Source organism: Nesoenas mayeri (assembly GCF_963082525.1).
Source record: "Nesoenas mayeri genome assembly, chromosome: 8".
NCBI lineage: Eukaryota > Metazoa > Chordata > Aves > Columbiformes > Columbidae > Nesoenas > Nesoenas mayeri.
In genome coordinates, this window is record NC_137554.1 from 35,852,562 (window position 1) to 35,875,690 (window position 23,129).

Below are 23,129 nucleotides of genomic sequence, written 5' to 3' on the forward strand. Positions count from 1 at the left end.
TGAAAGGGAAGAAAAACCAAAACATAACCCAGAAGTGTTACTGTTTAAAAAAATTATGAGTGTTTATCTCTAGACAATATATGGAATCTTTTCACCCTTCACAGATGCAGAAAAGCATTAAGCATTAAAGTGTTAACACTATCTTCTGTATACAGGAATTCACTTTCATAAAGATTTTGTTAATAAATTAGCACACACATTAAAAGCTGGAATTTGAACAAAGAGAAATGCCACAGTGAAAAGCTATTGCTAGATTACTAGTACGTATTGAAATCAAGGTAACTTCGTATTTTAACAGCAGCAGAATGGTAATCAATCTAAAACTATTAACCTTACTGTTTATTCCTATTAACACAGAAGAAAGCAGTTCTGTCCCCAAAGTAAAGCAAGTCTAAGTTCTCTTTACTCAAGCTGAGGAATTCTTGTTTACTGCTAAACCACATCCAATGGAAAATGAAAAAATCCAGATGTCACAGATCTTAAATGTACATTCACTCAGAAAAAATAATTACTATACATTATGCTCTGCTATTATTTATCTCAGCACCTGATTAAAGAGCAACTTGCTGATTGTGCCCAAGGTGAACATTTAAATGGAAGGAAATGGAAAGATGAAGAAAAAGGGACTGATGAACATGGTTAGTTATTTCATTAAGTGTGAACCTTCAGTTTCCTAAAATTCCTCCCTCTCCATTCATCATACAAAGAAAGTACCATGGAAATTCTAAGCAAATCTTTACCATATCCATGAAAGCTATAGCACACTCTTCTAGCTCAATAAACTAGTATTTGTGGCATAGTTGTACTTAGACATTTAAAGTGTTTCAACACAGGGTTGAAATAAGTTCTGTTGATTTTTGCCTTCCATAATTTTCCATGAACAAAGGGCCTCAGTCTCAATAAGGCACTTCCAGAGATCTGAATACAAGTTGGGCTGAAAAATACCTTCAAGCCCACAGACATGCATCGAGCACAGCCAATAACTCAGGCATATAACTCCTGATTGAAGACAGAAGAGAATAACTGACTAGGTAAACAAATGCTTGTTACTTCTCCTGCTTGGGTATGAAAACCGAGCAGGAAACAGAAATGCAAGCAGGCATGTATGCTTTAATATAGAGACTTTCTATGTTACTGTCACTCATATGCCTGCGAGACTGTCAGAGATGAGCATCACTTCCCTTTTATGTCAGCAGAAGCCAAGCCAGGTATCTAAACCCCGCAATCTCATCCATGCTAAGCAAGCAGCAGGCTGCAGCATTCACCCACAGGCAGCTCACACTGGCCAAATCACAACAGAAACAATGAACTGGGGGGAGGAAAAAAAACATCAATTGAAAGAAGTATTGTCAGGCAGCACAAGAAAAGCTTAGGCAGCAGTCTGGGCACAGGAAAACAAGCTGAGCTTATATAGCCTACACGGAACACATCCCCTCCTCCCCCCAGTAGTGTGTCTTTGTTTCCAAAATAAAACCAAACCAACACGACACAGACCTACTTAATTCACTAATTTTTCTGACTGCCTCCATGTTTTTTACAAACTATCTAGTATGCCTCTGTAGGAATACTTAGCAACTGAAAGAACCCAAAACAAGTAACAAAATTCATTTATTGTATGTGACAGATTTCCTGGAACATAAAGTCCCTTACTATATCAGCGCTTAAAGAAAGAAAAAAAAACACCACCACAACTACCACAAACAACAAAAACCCTACAACCAACCCAAAAAGAACTGTGGTCTTCCAATAAAGGACACTTGTAACCAATTCAAGTCACGTTATGAGAACAATACAATTTCCCTGTGTATTTTAATGGTAGTCAGGTCAGGAGAACCTCATCTCAAAAAACTAAAAGCAATGAATAAAAACACCTCCAAAACTAACAGATGGTTTCTGCAGTGCAGATAGTTCATGATTTACAACCAAATAATCTTAGTAAATCCATAAGCCTTATACCAATTTGTGAATGGAGTAATTTATAAATGTGAGCCAGCGCACTGCAAGTATTTTTTTACAGTTGACAACTGCAGAGTCCCACATCAGTAGAAGCATGCACAGAATCACAGAATGGTTTGGGTTGGAAGAGACCATAAAGACCACCTAGTTCCAGCCCCCAGCTGTGTGCAGGGACACCTTCCCCTAGACCAGGTTGCTCAGAGCCCCGTCCAACCAGTCCTGAACACTCCCAGGGATGGGGCATCCACAGCTTCTCTGGACAGCCTGTGCCAGGCCTCACCACACTCGTGGGGAAGGATTCCTTCCTTGTATCTAACCTAAATCTAGTCTCAACTTAAATCCATCACCCCATGTCCTATCACTAGATGCCCTTGTAAAAAAGTCCCTCTCCAGCTTTCTTGTAGGTCCCCTTCAGGTACTGGAAGGCAACTATAAGGTGTCCTTGGAGCCTCTTTTCTCCAGGGTGAACGACCCCAACTCCCTCAGCCTGGCTCCCCAGGACAGGCGCTCCAGCCCTCTGATCACCTTTTTGGCCTCCTCTGGACTCCCTCCAACGGGCCCATGTCCTCTCACGCCGAGGGCCTCAGGGGTGAATGGAGGCAGCAGAGGAAGTGCCCAGAACGACAACGTGTAGCAAACATGGCTCCTTGAGAGACAGAGCAAAGAATACAGAGGTGGCGTGTCTGCAGCTCAACAGTTAGTGTGGGAAAGAGTTCTGGTAGCCAATAGCTTTTAAATCCAATTCAACAGAAACAGCATCGGGAAGTTGGAGGTGTAGGATCAGATGAAGAATAAAATGCAGAACACTTATTAGCAAGGATAATTCCTCTCTGGTAAGGAGAATGATTTGCCTAGGGATGTTGTGGAATCTGTCATTTCGAGCCTGTCAGCACTGCTGCCTTTAAATTCTGTTTCAGTTGCACTATATTTTTAGAAAGCTATTTGAAGCTTTTTTGATCAGCGTCATGGGAGACTAGACCAGATGTTTTTAATATTCTTTTTTGAGCCATAAAAACCTTCTTCTTCCTCAGCAAACCCTTCTTTGCTTTCATGCATTCAAAGCTACCCACAGCCCACAAATTAGTGCAATTTCTTTGAGCTTTACCAATACTACATTCCTCTCTAAGCATGTTAAGTAGGTGAACTTAAGTTGGTGTATCTCACCAGAGGTACCATCCTGCACATGTGTTGGACAGCAACAGTTATCTTTTCTTGAATGTAAATCAGGTTAAAAGGACCATAAAGCTGATAAGCTGGTCTCTCTAAGGTAAGGAAACAGCAAAATATCCCCAGAAAAACAGAGCGACCTCTCCCTGCCATACACTTACATCAAGCCTTTGAAACAAAGTTCAAAGATGTATACCTGCTTAACAAAGCAACAGTACGAATTTTAACATAGGCTAGATTATTTCTTCAAACTTCTGATTTGGAAGTAACTGAGCTGTTGTAGCTGAAAAGGTTGTGGGGGACAACGAGGAGAAGAAATAAGACAAACTGAAGAACTACTACACAAGGAATTCCTACAATTACAGTTGTAGGTGAAAATAAGAAATGTTGGGCAACTGTGAGTGTAGATAATGCTGCCAGCTCTGTGAGTAGTCTGTCACTTATTATGGGAAAGACCTGTGATTTGTTTTTGCTTTTCTAGCTAAGGTGGCTCTAAGTGTTGGCCATGAAGAAACCTGGCCAGGGTTGTTTCATGTTTGGCCTCAGTTTTCACCAGCAAGAGCTCCCCAAGTCACAGAATGCGAAGGCAGGAACTGGGAGAATGAAGAACTGCTCACTGTAAGAGAAGACCAGGTTTGAGGCCACCTAGAGAATCTGAAGGTGCACAAGTCCATGGGACCCGATGAGATGCATCCAGGGGCCCTGAGTGCCCTGGTGCATGAAGGTGCTGAGCCACAGATCGGAAAAGCTGGGGCAGTCCACTGAACTTCCCACTGACTGGAGAAGGGGAAACATAACCCCCATGCTTAAAAAGGGCAAGTGCACGTCAAGAACAGATTCAATGTCTATTACTGGGTCTCAGGAACACAGCTCTCGTAGATACTTCTCAGTGGAATCATGGACCAGAATTATAACATATTGAGTTCAACAGCTGGGCAATATCACAGTATCACAGTATGATTGGGATCGGAAGGGACCTCTAAAGATCATCTAGTCCAGTCCCCTTGCTGGAGCAGGAACGCCCAGGTGAGGTCGCACAGGAACATGTCCAGGTGGGTCTTGAATGTCTCTGGCGACAGACACTCCACAACCCCTCTGGGCAGCCTGTTCCAGTGCTCCATCACCCTCACTGAGAAATAGTTTCTTCTCAAATTTAAGTGGAACCTTTTGTGTTCCAGTTTGTACCCATTACCCCTTGTCCTATCACTGGTCGTCACCGAGAAGAGCTTGGCTCCATCCTCCTGACACTCACCCTTTATATATCTGTTAACATGAATCAGGTCACCCCTCAGTGTCCTCTTGTCCAGCTCCAGAGCCCCAGCTCTCTCAGCCTTTCCTCACACGGGAGATGCTCCACTCCCTGCAGCATCTTGGTGGCTGCGCTGGACTCTCTCCAGCAGTTCCCTGTCCTGCTGGAACTGAGGGGCCACAACTGGACACAAGATTCCAGGTGTGGTCTCCCCAGGGCAGAGCAGAGGGGCAGGAGAACCTCTCTCGATCTTCTAACCAACCCCCTTGTAATACACCCCAGGATGCCATTGGTCTTCCTGGCCACAAGGGCACAGTGCTGGCTTATGGTCATTCTGCTGTCCACCAGGACCCCCAGGTCCCTTTCCCCTACACTGCTCAATATATCTTATTTAATAATGAACAAAAATAATTTAAGGTTCAATTACATTTTTGTATAACTATCCAGACTGAAAGAGTACTTTACCAGTAATAACAGAAATGTGGATTTGCCAAAGATGTAAAGTTTCCTACCCTTAGCACAGAGATTAATCTGCTGCCTAGCACTGGCACCTGTGCTGGGGAAGGTGCAGAAAAGTAACAGTTACTCTGCTACCAAAATAATTCACTGAAGGATTTCCAAGTAATAAAAAATTTTTTAAAAAAATAAAAAAATTAAAAAAAAAAAAAATCAAAACATTTTACTTGAACCAAAACTCACTTCGTGACTTTGAGAGTTTGCTGGTCATTCTCAATGAAACCACACAAAACTCTTACTATTATGTTTCAGTTTGTCAATACAGGCTTAAGCCTCTGATTGTTAATCCTGTTTTAAATCAGATCCAAGTAAAATTCACCTTTCTAAAAATAAACACATACTAAGAGTTGCCCATACCAGATCTTCAACAATCTATTATCATTCAAATGTGTCTTAAATAATTGTTCAAGTACATTTGCCACTGAAGAAATGGAAGCAATAACCTCCAAAAGCCACGATTCCTTTGTACCCCACAGTAAGAAAACAAGACATAAACAGACTGGCTTGCATTTTAGGCTGCAAGCCCACCTACTGAAAACCAACTTCAGCTAAAAATTCATGCTAGTGAACAATTGATTTCCTTCTAAGATACTAACAGCAAATATACACTGTTCTAAATAATATTTCAGGTTAATAAATGTGAGAGTCCAAAATTGGACTTAATACAACCTAAAGAATAAGAGACAAAGGCAGAACAGGGAGAAGTGAGGAGGCAGTGGGAGTAATGAGGGAGAATAAGCAGCCAAGGGAAAAAACATTTGTGTATTTAGGAAACAGACTGTGCTTTGACAGATTGCCAAATTCAATAATTCCTGCAAGTGACATGAATTAGACAGGCAGGTTTCATCACGACAAAGCACCCTCACTTATAACATAGTAGAATTAACTGTTCTTAACAGAATTTTCTGTAGATGTATGATAGCACAAAAAACAACAACAACAAAAATCACTGAAGAAAAATGCATACTGTGTCTTGAGAGTATGACAAAGACTATAAAACATATATAAGCTTGATTTTCATAGTCACTTAAAGTCATCTTCTTCACTACCTTAGAAATAATTAATGGAACCCAAGGGTCTGCAGACTTCAAATTTAAACAATATTCCTCAGTGCAACAGCTTATTTTATAAACAGAAGTGAGGTATGTCCATCTTTACCACCACCAAAACCCTGGTAGAGGTCCACATACAAAATGTTATCTTCCTGCTCTCTACCCTACATACTTGTTGATGTTTCCCATCTCACTTCCTTACTGCCGCTAGACAAGAAGTCCTTAGAATTCCCTCTACAAATCAAAGACAACTAACACCAATCTATATCACGGTTCCAGCATCCTAAAGATCTGCTCCATTCTCATCTACCAATTAAGATGAACAAAAAGGAGTATTTCCAACTCAGGATGCTAAAATATGCAGCTCTCCAAAGCATAGCCAGAAGGCATGACGGAGAGACCTTTCATCTGAGTGAGCATCGAGTGGAAGTGTTAATCAGCACTACAGACATTTACAGACAGACTAACCATTTATTTTAGCAAAGCAGACTATAACCACCTGTTTTTCTCTTAATCACTGGATTGATTTTGTTGTTTTGTTTTGTTTCCTTTTTTTAAAAAAGTAAGTAGCATAACAAAATCTAAAGCAACTATGACTGCTCCTCCGTTACCTACCTCTGCAGGTCTACTATTTCATTGTTCAACGTATCAAGTTCTTTAATGGCAGAAAAATCTGCTACAGAATTCAGTCCTTGAGTACTCTGAAAGATAAAAATAAAAATAAATACTGTTAGTTTATAGTTTATGCTGCCCAACAATTCTGTTCACTTTTTGTGACAGCATGATATCCTCTTGTAACAACTGTTGGTAGTATTGTATTTCAAATCTTCAACCTCAAAAAACCCAACACAGTCCGGATGCTGTATTAACAGTACACGACACGCACACAATGCATCTAGTAATTCGCAGAATCACAGAATGGCTGGCGCTGAAGGGACCTCTGGAGATCATCCGCTCCAAGCCATCTGCTCACGCAGGGTCACAGAGCAGATCACGCAGGGTCACATCCAGGCGGGATGCAATGTCTCAGAGAAGGAGACTTCACACCCGCTCTGGGCAGCCTGGGCCAGGCTCCGCCACCCTCAGATAAAGAAGTTTCTCCCCATTCACAGATTTTTGTCTCCTATAAACTCCTGAAGACATCTTCCACAAAGGCGCAGGACCACGTGATCAAACAACAAAAAAAATATAGTTCTAAAGTGAGATTTATTTTACTATTAATGTTTAGTTGGCTTTCTATCATTCATTTAAGAATGGTTCTGTTTGTTTACTACTTTTATATTTATATTTCTTCACCTTGGTGATCCTCCTGTTGCAGACCATAGACACTTATTTGCAATGCTTTAAGTGATATTGAGCTAGTTCAATGTCAACCTCCACAGCACTGAATGCAACTTAAACAATACAAAGTCATAGGTAAGTTACACCCAGGAGTTCCTATTTATTTAATGTCTTTCTATTAAGACAACCAATGTAATACAAATTATTTGTTTCAAAAGAGTACACATAAATGGCTAGAGAACAAATGTTGAAGACAAATTAGCAAACACTCCAATTGTTCTACTGTGCCTTAACAGAACATGAACATGGTCAGGAAGCCACAGTCACTGTAACTACCTTCTACAAATACATCCGTTCCTTCAAGCCTTAAATAAAGTCATCCAGGACAAACACAAAGTTCTGAGGAAATGTATATACATGTAATTAAAAAAGACAAGTGATATCCCCCGAAAACCACAAAAGTCTTTAAATGCAGTTTCTCTAAAGATAAATCAAGATGCTATTGACTGTGTTTATTCAAGCTTACACTGTGTCGGGGAAATAAAAAAACATCAACAGTGAAACTGAGCACACCGTGGCAGGGGACGTCATGCAGCAGAACTGCACATCATCAGTGCACATTTTACTAGAGCAAACGGCACAGACTGAGAATAAAAAAACCCAAACACACAGCTATTCTTAAACTGGTCAGTGTACAGCTTCTCAAACGGGCAAAATAGCTATGACGTTCAATCCTATTCTAAAGGAGCTTCACAGGAGTTTTGCAGAGCTGCTCACGGTGCTCCAATGAGAAAGTTTTTACTTCTCCTAGGAAGGGGCAGAAGGAAAACATGGAGCATTAGCTACAAATTCAAATTCCTTCCAGGCCTCCTCCTCTCATCAGTTAAAGAAATCCTGCACACTAATGCCAGCAATCTTGAACAAAATATAATTTAACCTTCTTTTCTGCTGTTCAGGAGAACCGGTGTGGGGCAGCAACATAAAAGCCAACATTTCTACCCTCAACACGCAAGTTAAAACTGACAAAACTTCAAACTCTTGCTGCCATTTACTAGACTGCAATATACATGTAAATAAGGCTTCAAGTTTTTAACTCAAAATAGTAATAAAAGTAAATTACTGTCAAAGTTCTTCAAATTTCCTCAAAAGAGAAAATTGCATATAAGTTTAAATTTTATGGCCGGTAATGCAGGTGCAATTCGGTGACTGCAAACAATCCCAGGTAAAGAAACGCAACAAGTCCTAGACTGCTGCTGTGTCCCATGCAAGGGATCTGCATTCAGACCTCCAAACTGACATAAAAGTTGCACACTACTGTGGTAATAAAATTCTGTAAGGAAACCAAACATTAGATAACAGCAATATACATACACACGCATTCTGAACATCTGCCAAGAAGGATCACAAGTTAACTTTCCCTACTTTACAATATAATGGATTACTGTTACTGATACTTCTGCTACTACTTCATACTGGTCGAGTTAGATGATGAAGCCTACGGTTCTATTTACAACAGGGGTGTCAAACTCATTTTCATCAGAGGTCACGTCAGCCTTGTGGTTGCCTTCAAAGAGCCAAACGGAATTGTAGGACTCCAGAGTTCTAAAATGACACTCGGCCCTTTGAAAGCAACCGCAAGGCTGATGTGGCCCCCCCATGAAAATGAGTTTCACACCCCTGATTTACAGTGTAAGTCACTCCACTTCCAAGAAAACCAGAAAAAAAGGCTATTTCTGCCTCCTGCACTTACTCTCTGTGTTGAATCCTTGAGCAATAATGTTGGACAAGCAGGTTTTTTCATAACAAGACAACATTTATTTTGAAAAAGTTCAAAATGAGCTGAAGTTCAAGCTCAGTCCAGTAAAATCAGTTCTTGGTAAGGGTTTACAGAGCTAACTAAAAGAGCTCTTACCCTCTTTCACAATATTCTTAACTCTTATAGTTTATGTTAGTAATGAAAAAAAAAATATCATCACAGTGATGTCTTGCAGAGTTCTGTAAAACAACGTGCACCCTCAGAACAGCAGTAACTAACACTGACCTCATCTAACGTGTTCCGATCCCTACGCTTTCTATGGTATAATCAATAAAACCATGGGGATTAGTCCTAATGAGAATCGTCAACTGTCACGTTGGGTTACTACTGTCACCACTTCCCCAGCAATTTCAACAAGGTAAAGCATCTTCTGTTCAGTTTAAGCAGCACGTATTACCAACAGGTGACGGCCACAGAGGTCCGGGTTCAAGAAAGAACCTTGAACAACAATGGAAATCAGCAACAATCTGAGACCACAACATACTGTGACACTTCAGAGAAGGGCTGTGATATCTCAACGATTATGCAAGAGTCTTAGAAGGATGTGCATTATTAAACCAACAGACAGTAAATATTAGAAAAGCAAAGATTCTCTAACCTTGAGAAAGCAGAGTTAACAAACTGACAGAATAATAAGGATGAAAAGCAGAGTGGTGCAGAATGGAAAAAATAGTCCAAACTAGAAGAGAGACATAGAAAGGAAAGCAAACATACAGAAAAGATTAGTAGAGTTGCAAATAAAGCAATTACTTTTTAAAAGCAGAATGTAAAAAGAAATACCAGTTACAGAAACTCAAAAGTAGTGCCAAATTTTGAGTTTCGTTTTTTCGGGTGTGAATTTTTCATTCTGTTTAAGAAAGTTGTAGAATTAAGTCAATGTGTTGCACAACCAAGAAAAGGTAACTCACATCAGACTTCGCGATGTGTAAAACAAGTAAGACCTTGTGGTGACCTCTACCATTCCAATAAACACAACTTGAACTGTTGGGGTATCGTCTACGGCTGCATTAGGATGGATGGCAACCAACAAACTATGAAGACATTTAAACTATCTGTGAAGTATAAAATGGAGGCCCACTTACTCTTAAAACTTTAAATATATCACTCTAAACTTTATTTACTTCTTATTGTTTCCAGATTTCTTAAAAAAGAAAGACATAAAAAGGGTAATTGTGAACATGTTACGAGAAAAACATTGAACTTGTGCATATAATTTCAAATGCAAACTAAAATTTCTTTAGACAGGTAATAGGAAAAACTTATTTCAAAATAAGGAAATAATGCTTTCTCAACATAACATCTCTGCTTGGTTGGCATGCGCAATAAATGACAGCTTCATTTTGAAACACGAATGGAACAGTGCTTTATCAATTCTTTGCACTTAAGACTTGTTTTCTTACTGATATTGCAATAAATTTAAGGTACTTGTGGTGCTTCATGCGTAGCCTTTGAAACGAACATTCTTTGTTTGAGATTTATACCAAAAATGCCAAATCCATCCTTACCTTCTGTAACCCAACACCCCTCTCTGAAGGTGGAATCATCTCTGGAGTCAGCGCCTGAGGTGGATCAATGCCCTTCGTTAACTTCTGATTAATTAAATAGAAAGCCAAAGCAAACTGTTCCTTTGAAAGCTTTCCACAGTCCTTCGTGTCACAGAGAGCCCTGTACAGAGATGCACATGAAATAAATCAAATCCTCACTTCTGCAAGTATAGCCCTGTTTATTGTACTTGCTGTCATTAAAAAAATGGGAAGATTGCTAGTGTGTATCTCCTTTTCTAAAAAACCACAATATAGAAATAAGGCATGGTAATAAATAGGCAGCATGACTCAAACATCCACGACCAGCTTCCCTTGGCATGCTAAGGCCCACAGCTTGGTTACAGTAAGTTCCGATCTGGTGCAAGGCAGAATCAAGGCCATGAGTCACTAATACCACCTGAGTATCTGCAAGTGAAGCTCCTTCTAAAATAAAGAACTTTTCACAGCCAACACAAGTTTATGCCATTTTCCTAAATTTCCCTAAATTAAAGGTTAACCATACTTCCTTATAAAAAAGAAGTTTTTCCTACTAGAGTGCCCTGGAATATCTTACAGTAGGAAAGAATTAAAAAACACAGCGAGTGTCACTACCAGCTGTAATGAAAGACAAGTTGCAGAAATAAATGGGCCATAAGTCTCTCATGCTAAGAATTTTATACAGATAATTCCCATTACCAGTATAGGGATAGTCTCTGTGTTAATGTAACACAGCAACACTATGATGTCTTAAGTACAGGGATTTAGCTGCAGTGCAGCATTTGTTTGTAATGATCTGTGTTTGGGTGCTTTACTTCTTCCCTTAAGAGATGACACATAGCATAAACCTGCTTTCCCCCCATTTCTGTCCAAAAGTAGAAGCAAATAAGTTACCACTGCTTATACAGAAGCCATGCTATTATATATAAAAAACAACTTTCACTTTCCAGAAATGTCAATACAGTAAGAAACAAGAACCATGCCATGGGCTAAACAGCTGTCACGGAAAAAAACCCAACAAACCTACCAGATATGTGCAAGAAGAGCAGAAGGCAGTCCTGTCTTCAAGAACAGTTCTCTGGCTTCCACACCTGACACAAATCCATCCATGTCCTTGTCAGTTTTCACAAAGATCTCATCATACTTAATTTTGTCTGCAGGCAATACAACCCACTGAAGGGGGTAGGGGTGGAAAGGAGAAAGAAAAAAACAAAACAAAACAAAACAAAAAACCACAACACTAAGATATAGGCCCTTCTATTTTCCGACAGTTACTTTCAGAGTTACATAATTCAAGGGCTACAGCACAGATTTAAGATGTGACATAGGTGCCTCGTTCATGAACCAGTTCTATCCTCCAAAACAGAGATGCAGAGAGATCCACAAGCCACTGCACAAACAGAAGCAAAGTCTTTCCGTCAGTGAAGCTCCAAGGCTGGCTGACGCTGCTCTGCCTCTTTGCTTTTGTATTCAAAGTGTTCCCTGGAGCCCAGGTCTCCTCCCAGCGTGGGGCTGGACCCCCGTCCCTGTGCTCAGGCACCGTCCTCCTTACTGTCTGGCTCCATCAGCTTTGTTCCTCTTTACACAGCTGGAGAGCTTCAGCTGGAGGGACTGAAGAACTGCTCAAGCCCAGATTGTTGATAGTCGGCACCTTCTGAATTGTAGAATTTATCTCCCATCAAGGTAAAGGCACGAATTAGAGCTACTACTCTTGCTTCAACAATTTTTCCAAACACTAAGCTACTATAAAGATTTTTTTTTTTTTTTGAGTGAAAGTACCTTCAGGAGCAAGCTTGTGGATGCTAATTAATTTTAGCATACGAAGACATTTAGATGAATCCCAAACAGCGCCGTACACAAAGCATACAGGCTTTTCTTCCTGATACACAGCCAGACTCACCACATTGAAAACTTTGGCATCTACAGAATTAGGATGCCAGTTTCTGATTACTCAAATATGGATATCCAAACATCCAAGCAGTATCTTATGCAGTAAGTACTACAGTTCTTACCATAGATTCTCTTCTCAGGTTTTTTTCTTTAAACAGAGCAACTAAGTTATAATCTACTCGGAAAGACATCTTCCCAAATTCGGCATTCCAAAATGACCGGGATTAAATAAGATGCTTGAAGGAGTGGAAGGCATCAAGTTCCCTAATAATAACATTTAAAAAACCTACCAAATCTCATGTGTTTAGATGAACATGCCAGACCTTTTATCTTCATTACCCATTGCTTGCATTTATCTACTCCATTTTCATTTGTCTTCTTCAAATTACAGGCATGCACATGCATACAGCTGCACACACATGCCTGCAAAAATTTGTTTTAAAAACTTGTCCACATTCAAGTTCATCCTCAGCCAGAAGACTTGCACTCTGCAGAAGTGTACCTAGTCTGTATTTTTAAACTGGTTTCTTAAAATTCTGACCTTTGGGTTGAGTTTGATGCCTTGAAATAACTTATTTCAGAAATACTGTAATAATCTTTACTAATTATTTTATCCAACTGTTTATATCTGAAGACATCTACAAAAAGCAGAAAATAAATTTTGTACCTCTGCACCTGGTCTTCTCATCAGCCTCCTCTACTTCATCAACCAATAAATATGGCAAAATAGGAACTAAAAACCTGTGTCAAGGCTCTTCATACAGGCAACATCCAAAGTGCAGCACTGAAACCAGAAATCTTCTAACCCCAAGTAAGTGTAGAATTATACCTGTGTTAAAGGTGGTTTGGCAGCTAAAATGCCCACAGGTGGCAAGGACTGATGAGACTCTTTGGTAGTTGCTGCAGATGGAATTAACGGCACCGCTCCGGGAACACTAAGAGGTTTCCTCTTGGATGGTGGCACCAAAGCTGCAGGCAAGGACATTGGCACTGGTTCCTTCTCCAAAGCACAGTACACCAAAAACATGGCCTGAGCAAGAAAACAAGGTGTGTGGATGCAAATATAAGAAATAAGTATATATATAAATAAAATCATTTGTTAAGAAATAACTTCGTAGCATTTTCTCATTACACTTCTCCTTTACAGGCCCCCCTCACCTGAATTGCAGCTCGTTGCCTTCTGACCTGTCTTTATCATTCTGCTTTTGAGGTTCGGCACTTAGCAAATGAACTTCAGTATCTTTTAGAACATTAAAAAGACTCTCCTAAATATTACCAAGCTTGTACCACCACTTGTGGAATTTTATTTGGGAGAACACTTTAAACACTTTATTTTATTATATTCACTGTTTTTGCAGGAGTCACCCCACTTAGTGACTATTCTTTTGTTGTGGTTGTATGTTTTAATAATTCTATGACTGTTGTTCAAGACACAGAACTTTACACATTATCAGTTTATCTCCACCATTTGCCTAGAGCACACCGATCCTCTGTTCTCTGAAGAACTGCAACCCTGGATTTCAGCAGGGCAAACTTTGGCCTTTTCAGGCGATTGCTAAGGGAAATCCCATGGGTAAGGCTGCTTGAAGGTAAAGGGGCCCAAGATAGTTGGTTGGTGTTCAGGGACTGTTTCTACCGGGCACAAGATCAGAGCATCCCGACACGTAGGAAGTCAAGGAAGGGAGCCAGGACACCTGCGTGGTTAAACAGAACTGCTGGGTGTGCTCAGGTGGAAGAGAAGAGTTTATAGATCATGGAAGGAGGGGCTGGCCACTTGGGGAGAATATCAGGCTGTTGTCGGAGGGTGTAGGGAGGCAACTAGGAAAGCTAAGGCCTCCTTAGAATTACACTTGGCAAAAGGGCTCAAGGACAACAGGAAGAGCTTTTTCCAATACGTGGCAGATAAAACTAACACCAGAAGCAATGCAGGCCCACTGATGAACGAGGTGGGTGCCCTGCTGACAGAAGATACAGAGAAGGCAGAGTTACTGAACGCCTTCTTTGTCTCTGTCTGCTCTGCCGGGGGCTGTCCTGAGGAACCCGCACCGCTGAGGCCCCAGAGGAAGGCAGGACAATGGAGTTTGCCTGGGTTGATGAGGACTGGGTCAGGGAGCAGCTGGGCAATCTGGACACCCATAAATCCATGGGTCCGGATGGGATGCACCCGTGGGTGCTGAGGGAGCTGGCTGAGGCCATTGCTGGACCGCTCTCCAACATCTTTTCCAAGTCTTGGGAAACGGGAGAGGTGCCCGAGGATTGGAGGAAAGCAAATGTCACTCCAGTCTTCAAAAAGGGCAAGAAGGAAGACCCGGCTAACTCTAGACTGGTCAACCTCACCTCCATCCCTGGGAAAGTAATGGAACGGCTTGTCCCTGGTGCCATCTCAAGGCATATCAGGGATAAGAGGGTCATTAGGGGCAGTCAACATGGCTTCACCAAAGGGAAGTCGTGCTTGACCAACCTCATTGACTTTTATGAGGACATAACAGGATGGATGGATGATGGCAGAGTGGTGGACATGGTCTGCCTCGACTTGAGTAAGGCACTTGACACAGTCAAGAGCATCCTCACAGCTAAAGTCAAGAGCATCCTCACAGCTAAATCGAGGGAGTGCAGTCTGGATGGCCGGGTAGTGAGGTGACTGCGAACTGGCTGAAGGGAAGAAGCCAGAGAGTCACGGTCAATGGGGCAGAGTCCAGTTGAGGCCTGTATCCAGTGCAGGGCCTCAGGGTCAGTGCTGGGGCCTGTATTATTCAATATATTCATCACCGATTTGGATGAGGGAATAGAGTGACTGTCAGCAAGTTTGCTGATGACACCAAGCTGGGAGCAGTGGTGACACTGGAAGCTGTGCTGCCATCAGAGACCTGGACAGGCTGGAGAGTTGTGCAGGGAAAACTTTAATGAAATAGAACAAGGGCAAGTGTACAGTCTTGAATTTGGGCAGTAACAACCCCAGGTTCCAGTGTAAGTTGGGGAATGACCTATTAGAGAGCAGTGTAGGGGAAAGGGACCTGGGGTACTGGAGGACAGCAGGGTGGCCATGAGCCAGCACTGGGCCCTTGTGGCCAGGAAGCCAATGGTACCTGGGGTGGGTTAGAAGGGGGTGGTCAGTAGGTCAGAGAGGTTCTCCTGCCCCTCTGCTCTGCCCTGGGGAGACCACACCTGGAATCTTGTGTCCAGTTGTGGCCCCTCAGTTCCAGCAGGACAGGGAACTGCTGGAGAGAGTCCAGCGCAGCCACCAAGATGCTGCAGGGAGTGGAGCATCTCCCGTGTGAGGAAAGGCTGAGGGAGCTGGGGCTCTGGAGCTGGACAAGAGGACACTGAGGGGTGACCTCATTCATGTTTACAGATATATAAAGGGTGAGTGTCAGGAGGATGGAGCCAAGCTCTTCTCGGTGACCACCAGTGATAGACAAGGGGTAATGGGTTCAAACTGGAACACAAAAGGTTCCACTTAAATTTGAGAAGAAACTGCTTCTCAGTGAGGGTGACAGAGCACTGGAACAGGCTGCCCAGGGAGGTTGTGGAGTCTCCTACTCTGGAGGCGTTCAAGACCTGCCTGGACACCTTCCTATGTAACCTCTTCTGGGTGTTCCTGCTCCAGCAGGGCGATTGGACTGCATGAGCTTTCGAGGTCCCTTCCAATCCCTGACATTCTGTGACTCTGTGAATTACAGCATAAACACACAAAACCAAGTATTGTAACAGTTAATTATTAATACTAATCTTAAAGCAATCAGTTTTCAGAAGAAACTGAAGCATATAGGTGCCTCAAAATGACTAGAAAAATATTCAAGAAAGCAATTCTTATGCTTTTATCCTTTCTCAAAAATATATTTGACAGGAGAAAAAGGTAAATTCATCATATTGACTTTACCAAAACAAAAAAAAAAGCAAGGTTTTGACATTGTCCATAACATCTATTCTGACAATTACACCGGTATTAACTTTTTTTAATTGTATTTTTAAATTTTGACTCTGAAAGGATGAGCAGCAGGTTTTCTTGTATCAATCAAAGGCTGGCTAAGGACAGAAAGCTCACATTACTTTTTCAAGATTCTTGCACTGCAGAACTGCAGTTATGTGTCAGCTTTTCCAGACCTTTAAACTTTGGTGTATATCTGCATAAAACGACACCCTCTCCTCTAGACGGAATTATTATTCCTTCCTCTTCAATTCACTTACATGCAAAAACAAGCTGAAAATCTGGAGAATAAGCTGATGCATGGTTACTGTCACATTCAAGACTTAGAGAATCTTCAAAAGCAAGACATGTCATCTCTAGAGGGAAGTGAAACTTATTCACCGCTTCTTACATTATTTCAGCAGTCCTGGCATTAAGTGTTAAAATTCTAATTTGCCATGAACTTTTGAAGAATTGATACATCATTTTCCTCAAAGTTATCTTGAAGCATTCAAGTCCTAGAAACACTGAAGGTTAAGGTAAAACTTGGTGAAATCACTCGGTCTCTCATGGGACAGCAGATCACAGGTGTAAGTTTTAATGGCTCTTTCAGCCCACAAAGATAGTTACTGCTGTGCAGTTAGAGACATTCAATAAACTGACAGAAATACTAGCTAGTACTAGAACTTGATTAATGTCTTTGAATAAAGGCAATAAGTGAACCACACAAACAGTCAATCTTACGCATCTATTTTAAACCTTTGTCATGAGGCTTTCAGAACACCAGGAGGCAGAAGATACTTACAACTGCAAATTCATCTCGATCCAGCATTCCATCACGATCGATATCACTCAATTCCCACACCTGCCAAGAAAAAGCAGAATATAGGGATGTTTACCTAGTCTGCAGCAGTTTCCTACTGAAAATCTCATTAAAATGAATGTGAGAACAGCCTCCCTCCACCATATCCTAAGTTCTATTAACATTAACAGCATTAGTTTTCAGTGAGCACCATACATTCACATAAACCATGCAAAAGAAGAGAGCTGGAGACAGAACACACTAACAGCACCCTGCCCTGAACCAAGTGTGAAAGAGTAACTGATAAACTGTGGTAAGAGTCAACCTATCCATTTTTAACTTCCAATTTTTTTACTTGTTATACATGTGGCCACCCCATAAGATACTGTTCAATAGCTGGGCTTATTACTACAAGTCTTCAATATGAAAATCAGATATTGCTGAGTGTAGCACAGCTATTATTTGTGAATTAACAATTAAGTAGAAAGATATGCTTACTCGCCCTAAGATGTCCACTGGCAGTTTGGAGTTAAGAAGTACAGGTTTCACCTTATCGCCTGACAACAGTCCATTCACAGGATTTAAGCTGTCAAAAATAGCATCATACTTGGCCTTGTCTTCCAGCTGCAGCGGCAGAAGAACAATATTACTTATGGAAACAGTCACGCTTATAGGCTAAGATATAGTCACACTCATAGGCTAGGAAATAGTGGTTCTTTAAAAAGTATTAATTTTTTTAAGTTACAGTTGGAAACACACAGATGACCGTTCCTGATGTTTAAAAGAAAATACGAAAAAGATATTATTTCTAAGTCAGCTGGAGAATAATCCAAAACCCAGTGAGATTTATTCTTCAATTATTTTCATGGCTTCAGGTAACTATTCATAATGAATCAGATTTCTAAACACAAAGAGACTTCCCAAAGGACAAGTGTTTTTATCAAATTAGGTCTACTAGCCCAATTACAGATTTGACATGAATGGTAATTTATCATAACTCATTAACTATAGCTACGTGTAGCATCATATTTTTCTCAAACACATTTATGTTTTCCTGCAAAGCACATCATAGCCTGCTCTTCAGTTTACCTTAACAGCCCACGGTACATCACTTGATGCTGTTCCACTGAGTAGCAAGGGACTACTAGTATCAGTCTAAAGAAAAACACAGGAAAAACATCCACATTAAAAAAAATAGTTCTGACCTTGCAAAACCACTCCCTTATTTAAGAGGAGGCTCCTTCTCAAAGCCAGAACTGTATTTTTTTCACTTCTACCTTAGTTAAGGATACCAAAATTTGCAGTAAGAAAATTTAAATGCATTTTCCATTAAGGAAAACACTAATAGAACAAATACCACACATATATTTAAATTATACGTGTAGCACCTTACTCTTACTTCACATAGCTCAATTTTCCCCTATTGTAGGGCGATATTGCCCTCCAACATCACTTTCAGAGGCATTTGGTATTTATACTAAACCTTCCTAATTGTTCACTTAAAAGTGGTTCTTATTAATGAGCTGATATGTTCAATTAAAAAAGAAATCTTACAAATCTTGGTGGAGGAACAGGCAAATTAAGACTACTCAGGGAAACGTCCAATCCATTCTGTGCACATGCCACAAGTCGTAAAGCCACAAAAAATTCCTACAGGAAACATGAAATTTAAAAGGATTTATTATACAAAAATACTCAAATTTCAGAAGAATTATGAGTTTTTCTAGTATTGCTATATATACAAAGGGTTGCAAATAGCTTCAAAGGGAGTCACAAAGTGACAGAAAGCTGCAGTCAGAAACTGCTGATTTCCTTCAGAGGGGCAAAGTTTGTAACCAGTAGCTCCAAGCATTTAGCAGCTTCCTAGCTGGTATAACCAGTTTTCAGCACTCGGTTCTTCTATAGCAGAGCAGTGACATTTTCAAATAGCAATTACAGCCATTTGTCTTGGAGGAACTGAGTTGTTCCCAAAGGTGGCAGGTGATGGCACGAGAGGAAAGAAAGGTACACACATGAGAGAAAGGAACCAAAAGGAAGCGGCTGAAAACAAAAAACTGTTCAGTAGATGAGACAATCTCCTCCTTTTCCTACACAGGATGAAGCAGTGAGCTCTCCGCAGGCTGCTGTTGAAGTAACTACACTTCAAATCAAACAAGAAGGCACATCGGAGCTTTTCAGCAGCATCACTGGCACACAAGCCTGACTGTTGGACTGCTCATTGCTGCAACTTCGGAAGAACAACTCCAAAGTGAACGAACTAATGTGAAACCCACCAAAACAGAGAGATAACAATTTTGAAGATTTTACTAGAATTTTAATTTCCACATTAAGTTTCCTCCAAGATTAAGTGGAAAAGTCACCTTTGTAGTAAATACAGTACATTAACCCTTAAATTACTTCTCAGAGTATTGTTTTGGGCAGCTACAGAGGAGCCCATTTTACAACTTAAAGAAAAACTCTGAGGTAGCTGATTGTAGCTTGGGAAGTACATACCCAGTTCCAATTACAAAAATCTGAAAAAAAAAAAAATCAGCTAGAAAACTACTTTCCTGAACCAGAAGTCTTATTTTTTATCTTATTTCAAGCCTTGCTAATGGTTAAAGTAACCTCATACATCATATAAATAATCATACCTGTTTGTTCAGGATACCTTTGCCATCAGTGTCAGCTAAGTCCCAAATCTAAAACAGAAAAAATCCAGACACAAAGTGTTCTACACCATTGAGAGGCAGCTGGCAAGTTGCCACTCTATTTAATAACACATTCTTAAATTAAAGTTCAGGTCTTAACTTTCCTGATAGCACTTATTTGTCACAACAAATTTAAATACTGTTGTAGTTTCCACTATGTGCTGCAGACATAGTAAAACAAGCAAGGATACTGGAGTTGGGAACTATCGGATAGCACAACTGAAAACACACTAGGAAAGATCATGTATCCTGTAGTACCACTAAGTACTTTAATTTACACTGAATACTAACTGAAGCAAGAGATAGGCTAATTAAAAATACCTTTCCAAGTACCAAATCTGTCAATCCAGACTTTTTCAAGAACACAGCTGCATCAGAAGCTAACACTCTTCCAGCATTCGTAGCGTCAACCTGGGAGGAGGAAAAAACCTCACGTGACAATCTAGCTTTCGAATCGATGTGATCTCTTTAACACAGGCTCTCAAAGAGCTGGCAAACAAGAATACGCGAGTTAACACAATCACTTCGAGAACAATTTTCAGACTCTTTAAAAAAAAAAGATAAACTCCTTTCTTTAAAAATAATGTTACATTAAAAGACATTTTGAACTAGCTGCTCTTGATTTCATATCAGGCTTTGGAGGCTGATACACTGAAGTAACACTGCCAAATTTCAGAAATATTATGCATATACATCTAAGCATCTTCACATTGTGATGTGTTTTACAGTGCTTCAGAAAAACACACTATTATCTCCATCTATCAGTATGCAACTAAGACACGGAGAAAATAAGAATTTTGCCCAGATGACCCAGGTTCGGGCAGAAGCAAGATAGGTAACCCAGGTCTCCCAAGTCACAAGCTTATTCTTATAGGTCATCAGTGAAAATTTAGGTTAATTCCACTTTGAAACTGAGGAAAACACATTATGGGAGACAACCCACCCTTTTTTTTTTCCCCAAGGGGTCATCAATTACTCATGAGGTCTTTCTATTAAAAATATAATCTCTTTTAATTGTTTTATACAGTCATCCCATTAGTTTACACTTCCTTAAAAGCTTTCATATTATCCATGTTTGTAAAATAATATACATTATGTAGATGATACAAAATATTGCTATTGCAGAGTAGCTAACCCAGCAATTTTTTTAAAAAGCTGTATTTACAGAAATTAATACACCTTATTCTTGCTGGACCTGAATATAAAAGACAGGGGACAAATAAAATGTATATTATTAGAATTTATTTTATATATATAATATTTTATTTTTACATTATAAAGTAAAAGGATTGGTATCCGTTGAGTGAAGCTGCAAGAACTCCATGCATTCTTTTGGCATTCTGTGACCTTCCATCCAAATTTCAGTCCTTACAGCATCCTGCAAGAACCTCTGGGGATACCGCCAGAGAGATGCAAGTCTTACAGAAGGCTAACTGCACTACAAACACAAGAAATTCAGTTTCACTTGTAAAAAGAAATCAAGAACATATTAACACAGTATTTTGCAAGAATTTACTCCATTCCATCCTGTTATAACTGTAAAGTTACAGATGTCGCACATACCTGGCAGTTCACGAGCAAATTAAGTAAGTCACCTTACAACCACTGTTAAATTTATACTCGTATAGCTCAGACCCAAGTGTAATTTACTATAATAATGTATGTTAAAGTAGAACAATTTTCCTTGAACTTTGTTTACACATTGCTGGCCATGCTGAAGTCCACAGCAAAATAATGTTTGTTCTCTCAACAAGAACACACATACCTGTCGATAGAATTTTTCATACACAGGATTTGCACTTGAGAGCTGTAAAGGAGAGAGATAAAATTAACCTTAAAGATCTATATTTCAATTCACCTCTCCCTGAATAAAGATATAAAATACTTTTTACTGGTCTTCAAAGAAGCAGTAAGCATGTATAGAATTCTATTCATTCTGTAAAATGATGAGGACTACAACAGCTCTTAATGCTGCAGCTTTTAGAAGATTAACTTGTTGTTTTGAAGTCAGGGATACTAACCACTATCAGATTACTGTCAGACAGGTCACCAACATGAAACAAGAATTCTTAAGCAAGATCATCTACAGGCAGAAGAAGAAACCTGAAACGATACAGGCTAGGAAGTGTTCTCTAATGACTACAATGCAAGGTAATTTTATTTCGTTCTCCACTGCATCATTTTTTATAATTCAGCATCATATGCAACTAGTATGTAAAATTTTCAGATATCCAATTAACTCCTGGATTCACAACTAAATCCATAGCAATGGTATCAAATTAAGAGAGACTACTGCTTTAACTAAGATTTTTGAAACCTGACTCCTTGCCAGATAACTTCTGCCTTAACTCCACTGCCATCTACCAGACATTCACTGCTCACCTAAACTTGGATGGACAAGATAAAACAGCTTCTTGGCCGTATCTTTATGAATTTCTTTTTAAACTGTTTTTAGAAACTCCAAAAAAGCCCAAGGCCCGGAACCACGTAAAACGTAATATTTTAGCCTATACCAAATATCCTTGCCAAAGAGATTCCCACGGAATGTCTTGCTAGGGTTACCTCTCTTCCACGATGTAAAAACAGGCTCAAAATTAGGTCCTATTTTCATGAAGTGCTTGTTTCCTAAACCAAAGGCTGGGTGCATTTATGCAGAGGACAATCCTAGAATTATGGCAATGTGTTGCCCTCACAAACCCAGCTGGAACAACTGAGCATAATACAAGTCAATTACACAGTACATACTAAAACCAACCCCAAACCACATAACTTGGAAAATCATCCAAAAATAGAATTCTCCCCCTTAAGAGGAATATTGTCTTATAACCCAGGACTTACAGACCTTTGTACAAACTAAATCCAACAAGGTAGTTTCTTTGGCTTTAAAATTCAGAAGTTTGCATTGAAATATAGAAACTAACAATATTTTAGATGTTGACATTCATATAGTTGTAGAAAACACTTTACTACAGCACTTATAAATGGTGACAGCTTAAATAAAACCACATACATTTTCCTATAGCAACAGCTAATACAGTTGCTCTTCTGGCTAAGCACTTAGATGTTCACAGGTACTGATTATCAAAGAGTATTATGAGGAGAACTTTGATAGAAATCAGGTGTTTAGTGTGATACTGTTCAACTATGGAAAACGTTCAGTATCACCAGAACATCCTGAGAGATAAATTATAGAGAACAGCTAGAAATAACAGGAGAACTTTCACTCAGACCTTGACATCTGCTTAATCAGCAAGTTTAGGTTGGATATTAAGAAAAATTTCTT

At 40.0% G+C, this 23,129-nt stretch overlaps 1 protein-coding gene across 2 annotated transcripts in view; it reads right to left on the reverse strand.

Annotated features, from left to right (window-relative positions):
• The window catches only part of EPS15 (epidermal growth factor receptor pathway substrate 15), a gene marked incomplete at its 5' end in the record, with an annotated part of 50,945 nt that overhangs the window by 21,725 nt on the left and 6,091 nt on the right, over positions 1-23,129 (reverse strand). For both annotated transcript variants that reach the window (XM_080348661.1, XM_080348660.1), the window contains 11 exons: positions 6,556-6,641; positions 10,543-10,702; positions 11,585-11,730; positions 13,277-13,477; positions 17,160-17,219; positions 17,655-17,780; positions 18,246-18,311; positions 18,711-18,806; positions 19,790-19,837; positions 20,168-20,257; positions 21,612-21,653. In XM_080348661.1, coding sequence (XP_080204787.1) covers positions 6,556-6,641; positions 10,543-10,702; positions 11,585-11,730; positions 13,277-13,477; positions 17,160-17,219; positions 17,655-17,780; positions 18,246-18,311; positions 18,711-18,806; positions 19,790-19,837; positions 20,168-20,257; positions 21,612-21,653 — 1,121 coding nt within the window. The remainder of the gene's footprint in view (positions 1-6,555; positions 6,642-10,542; positions 10,703-11,584; positions 11,731-13,276; positions 13,478-17,159; positions 17,220-17,654; positions 17,781-18,245; positions 18,312-18,710; positions 18,807-19,789; positions 19,838-20,167; positions 20,258-21,611; positions 21,654-23,129) is intronic.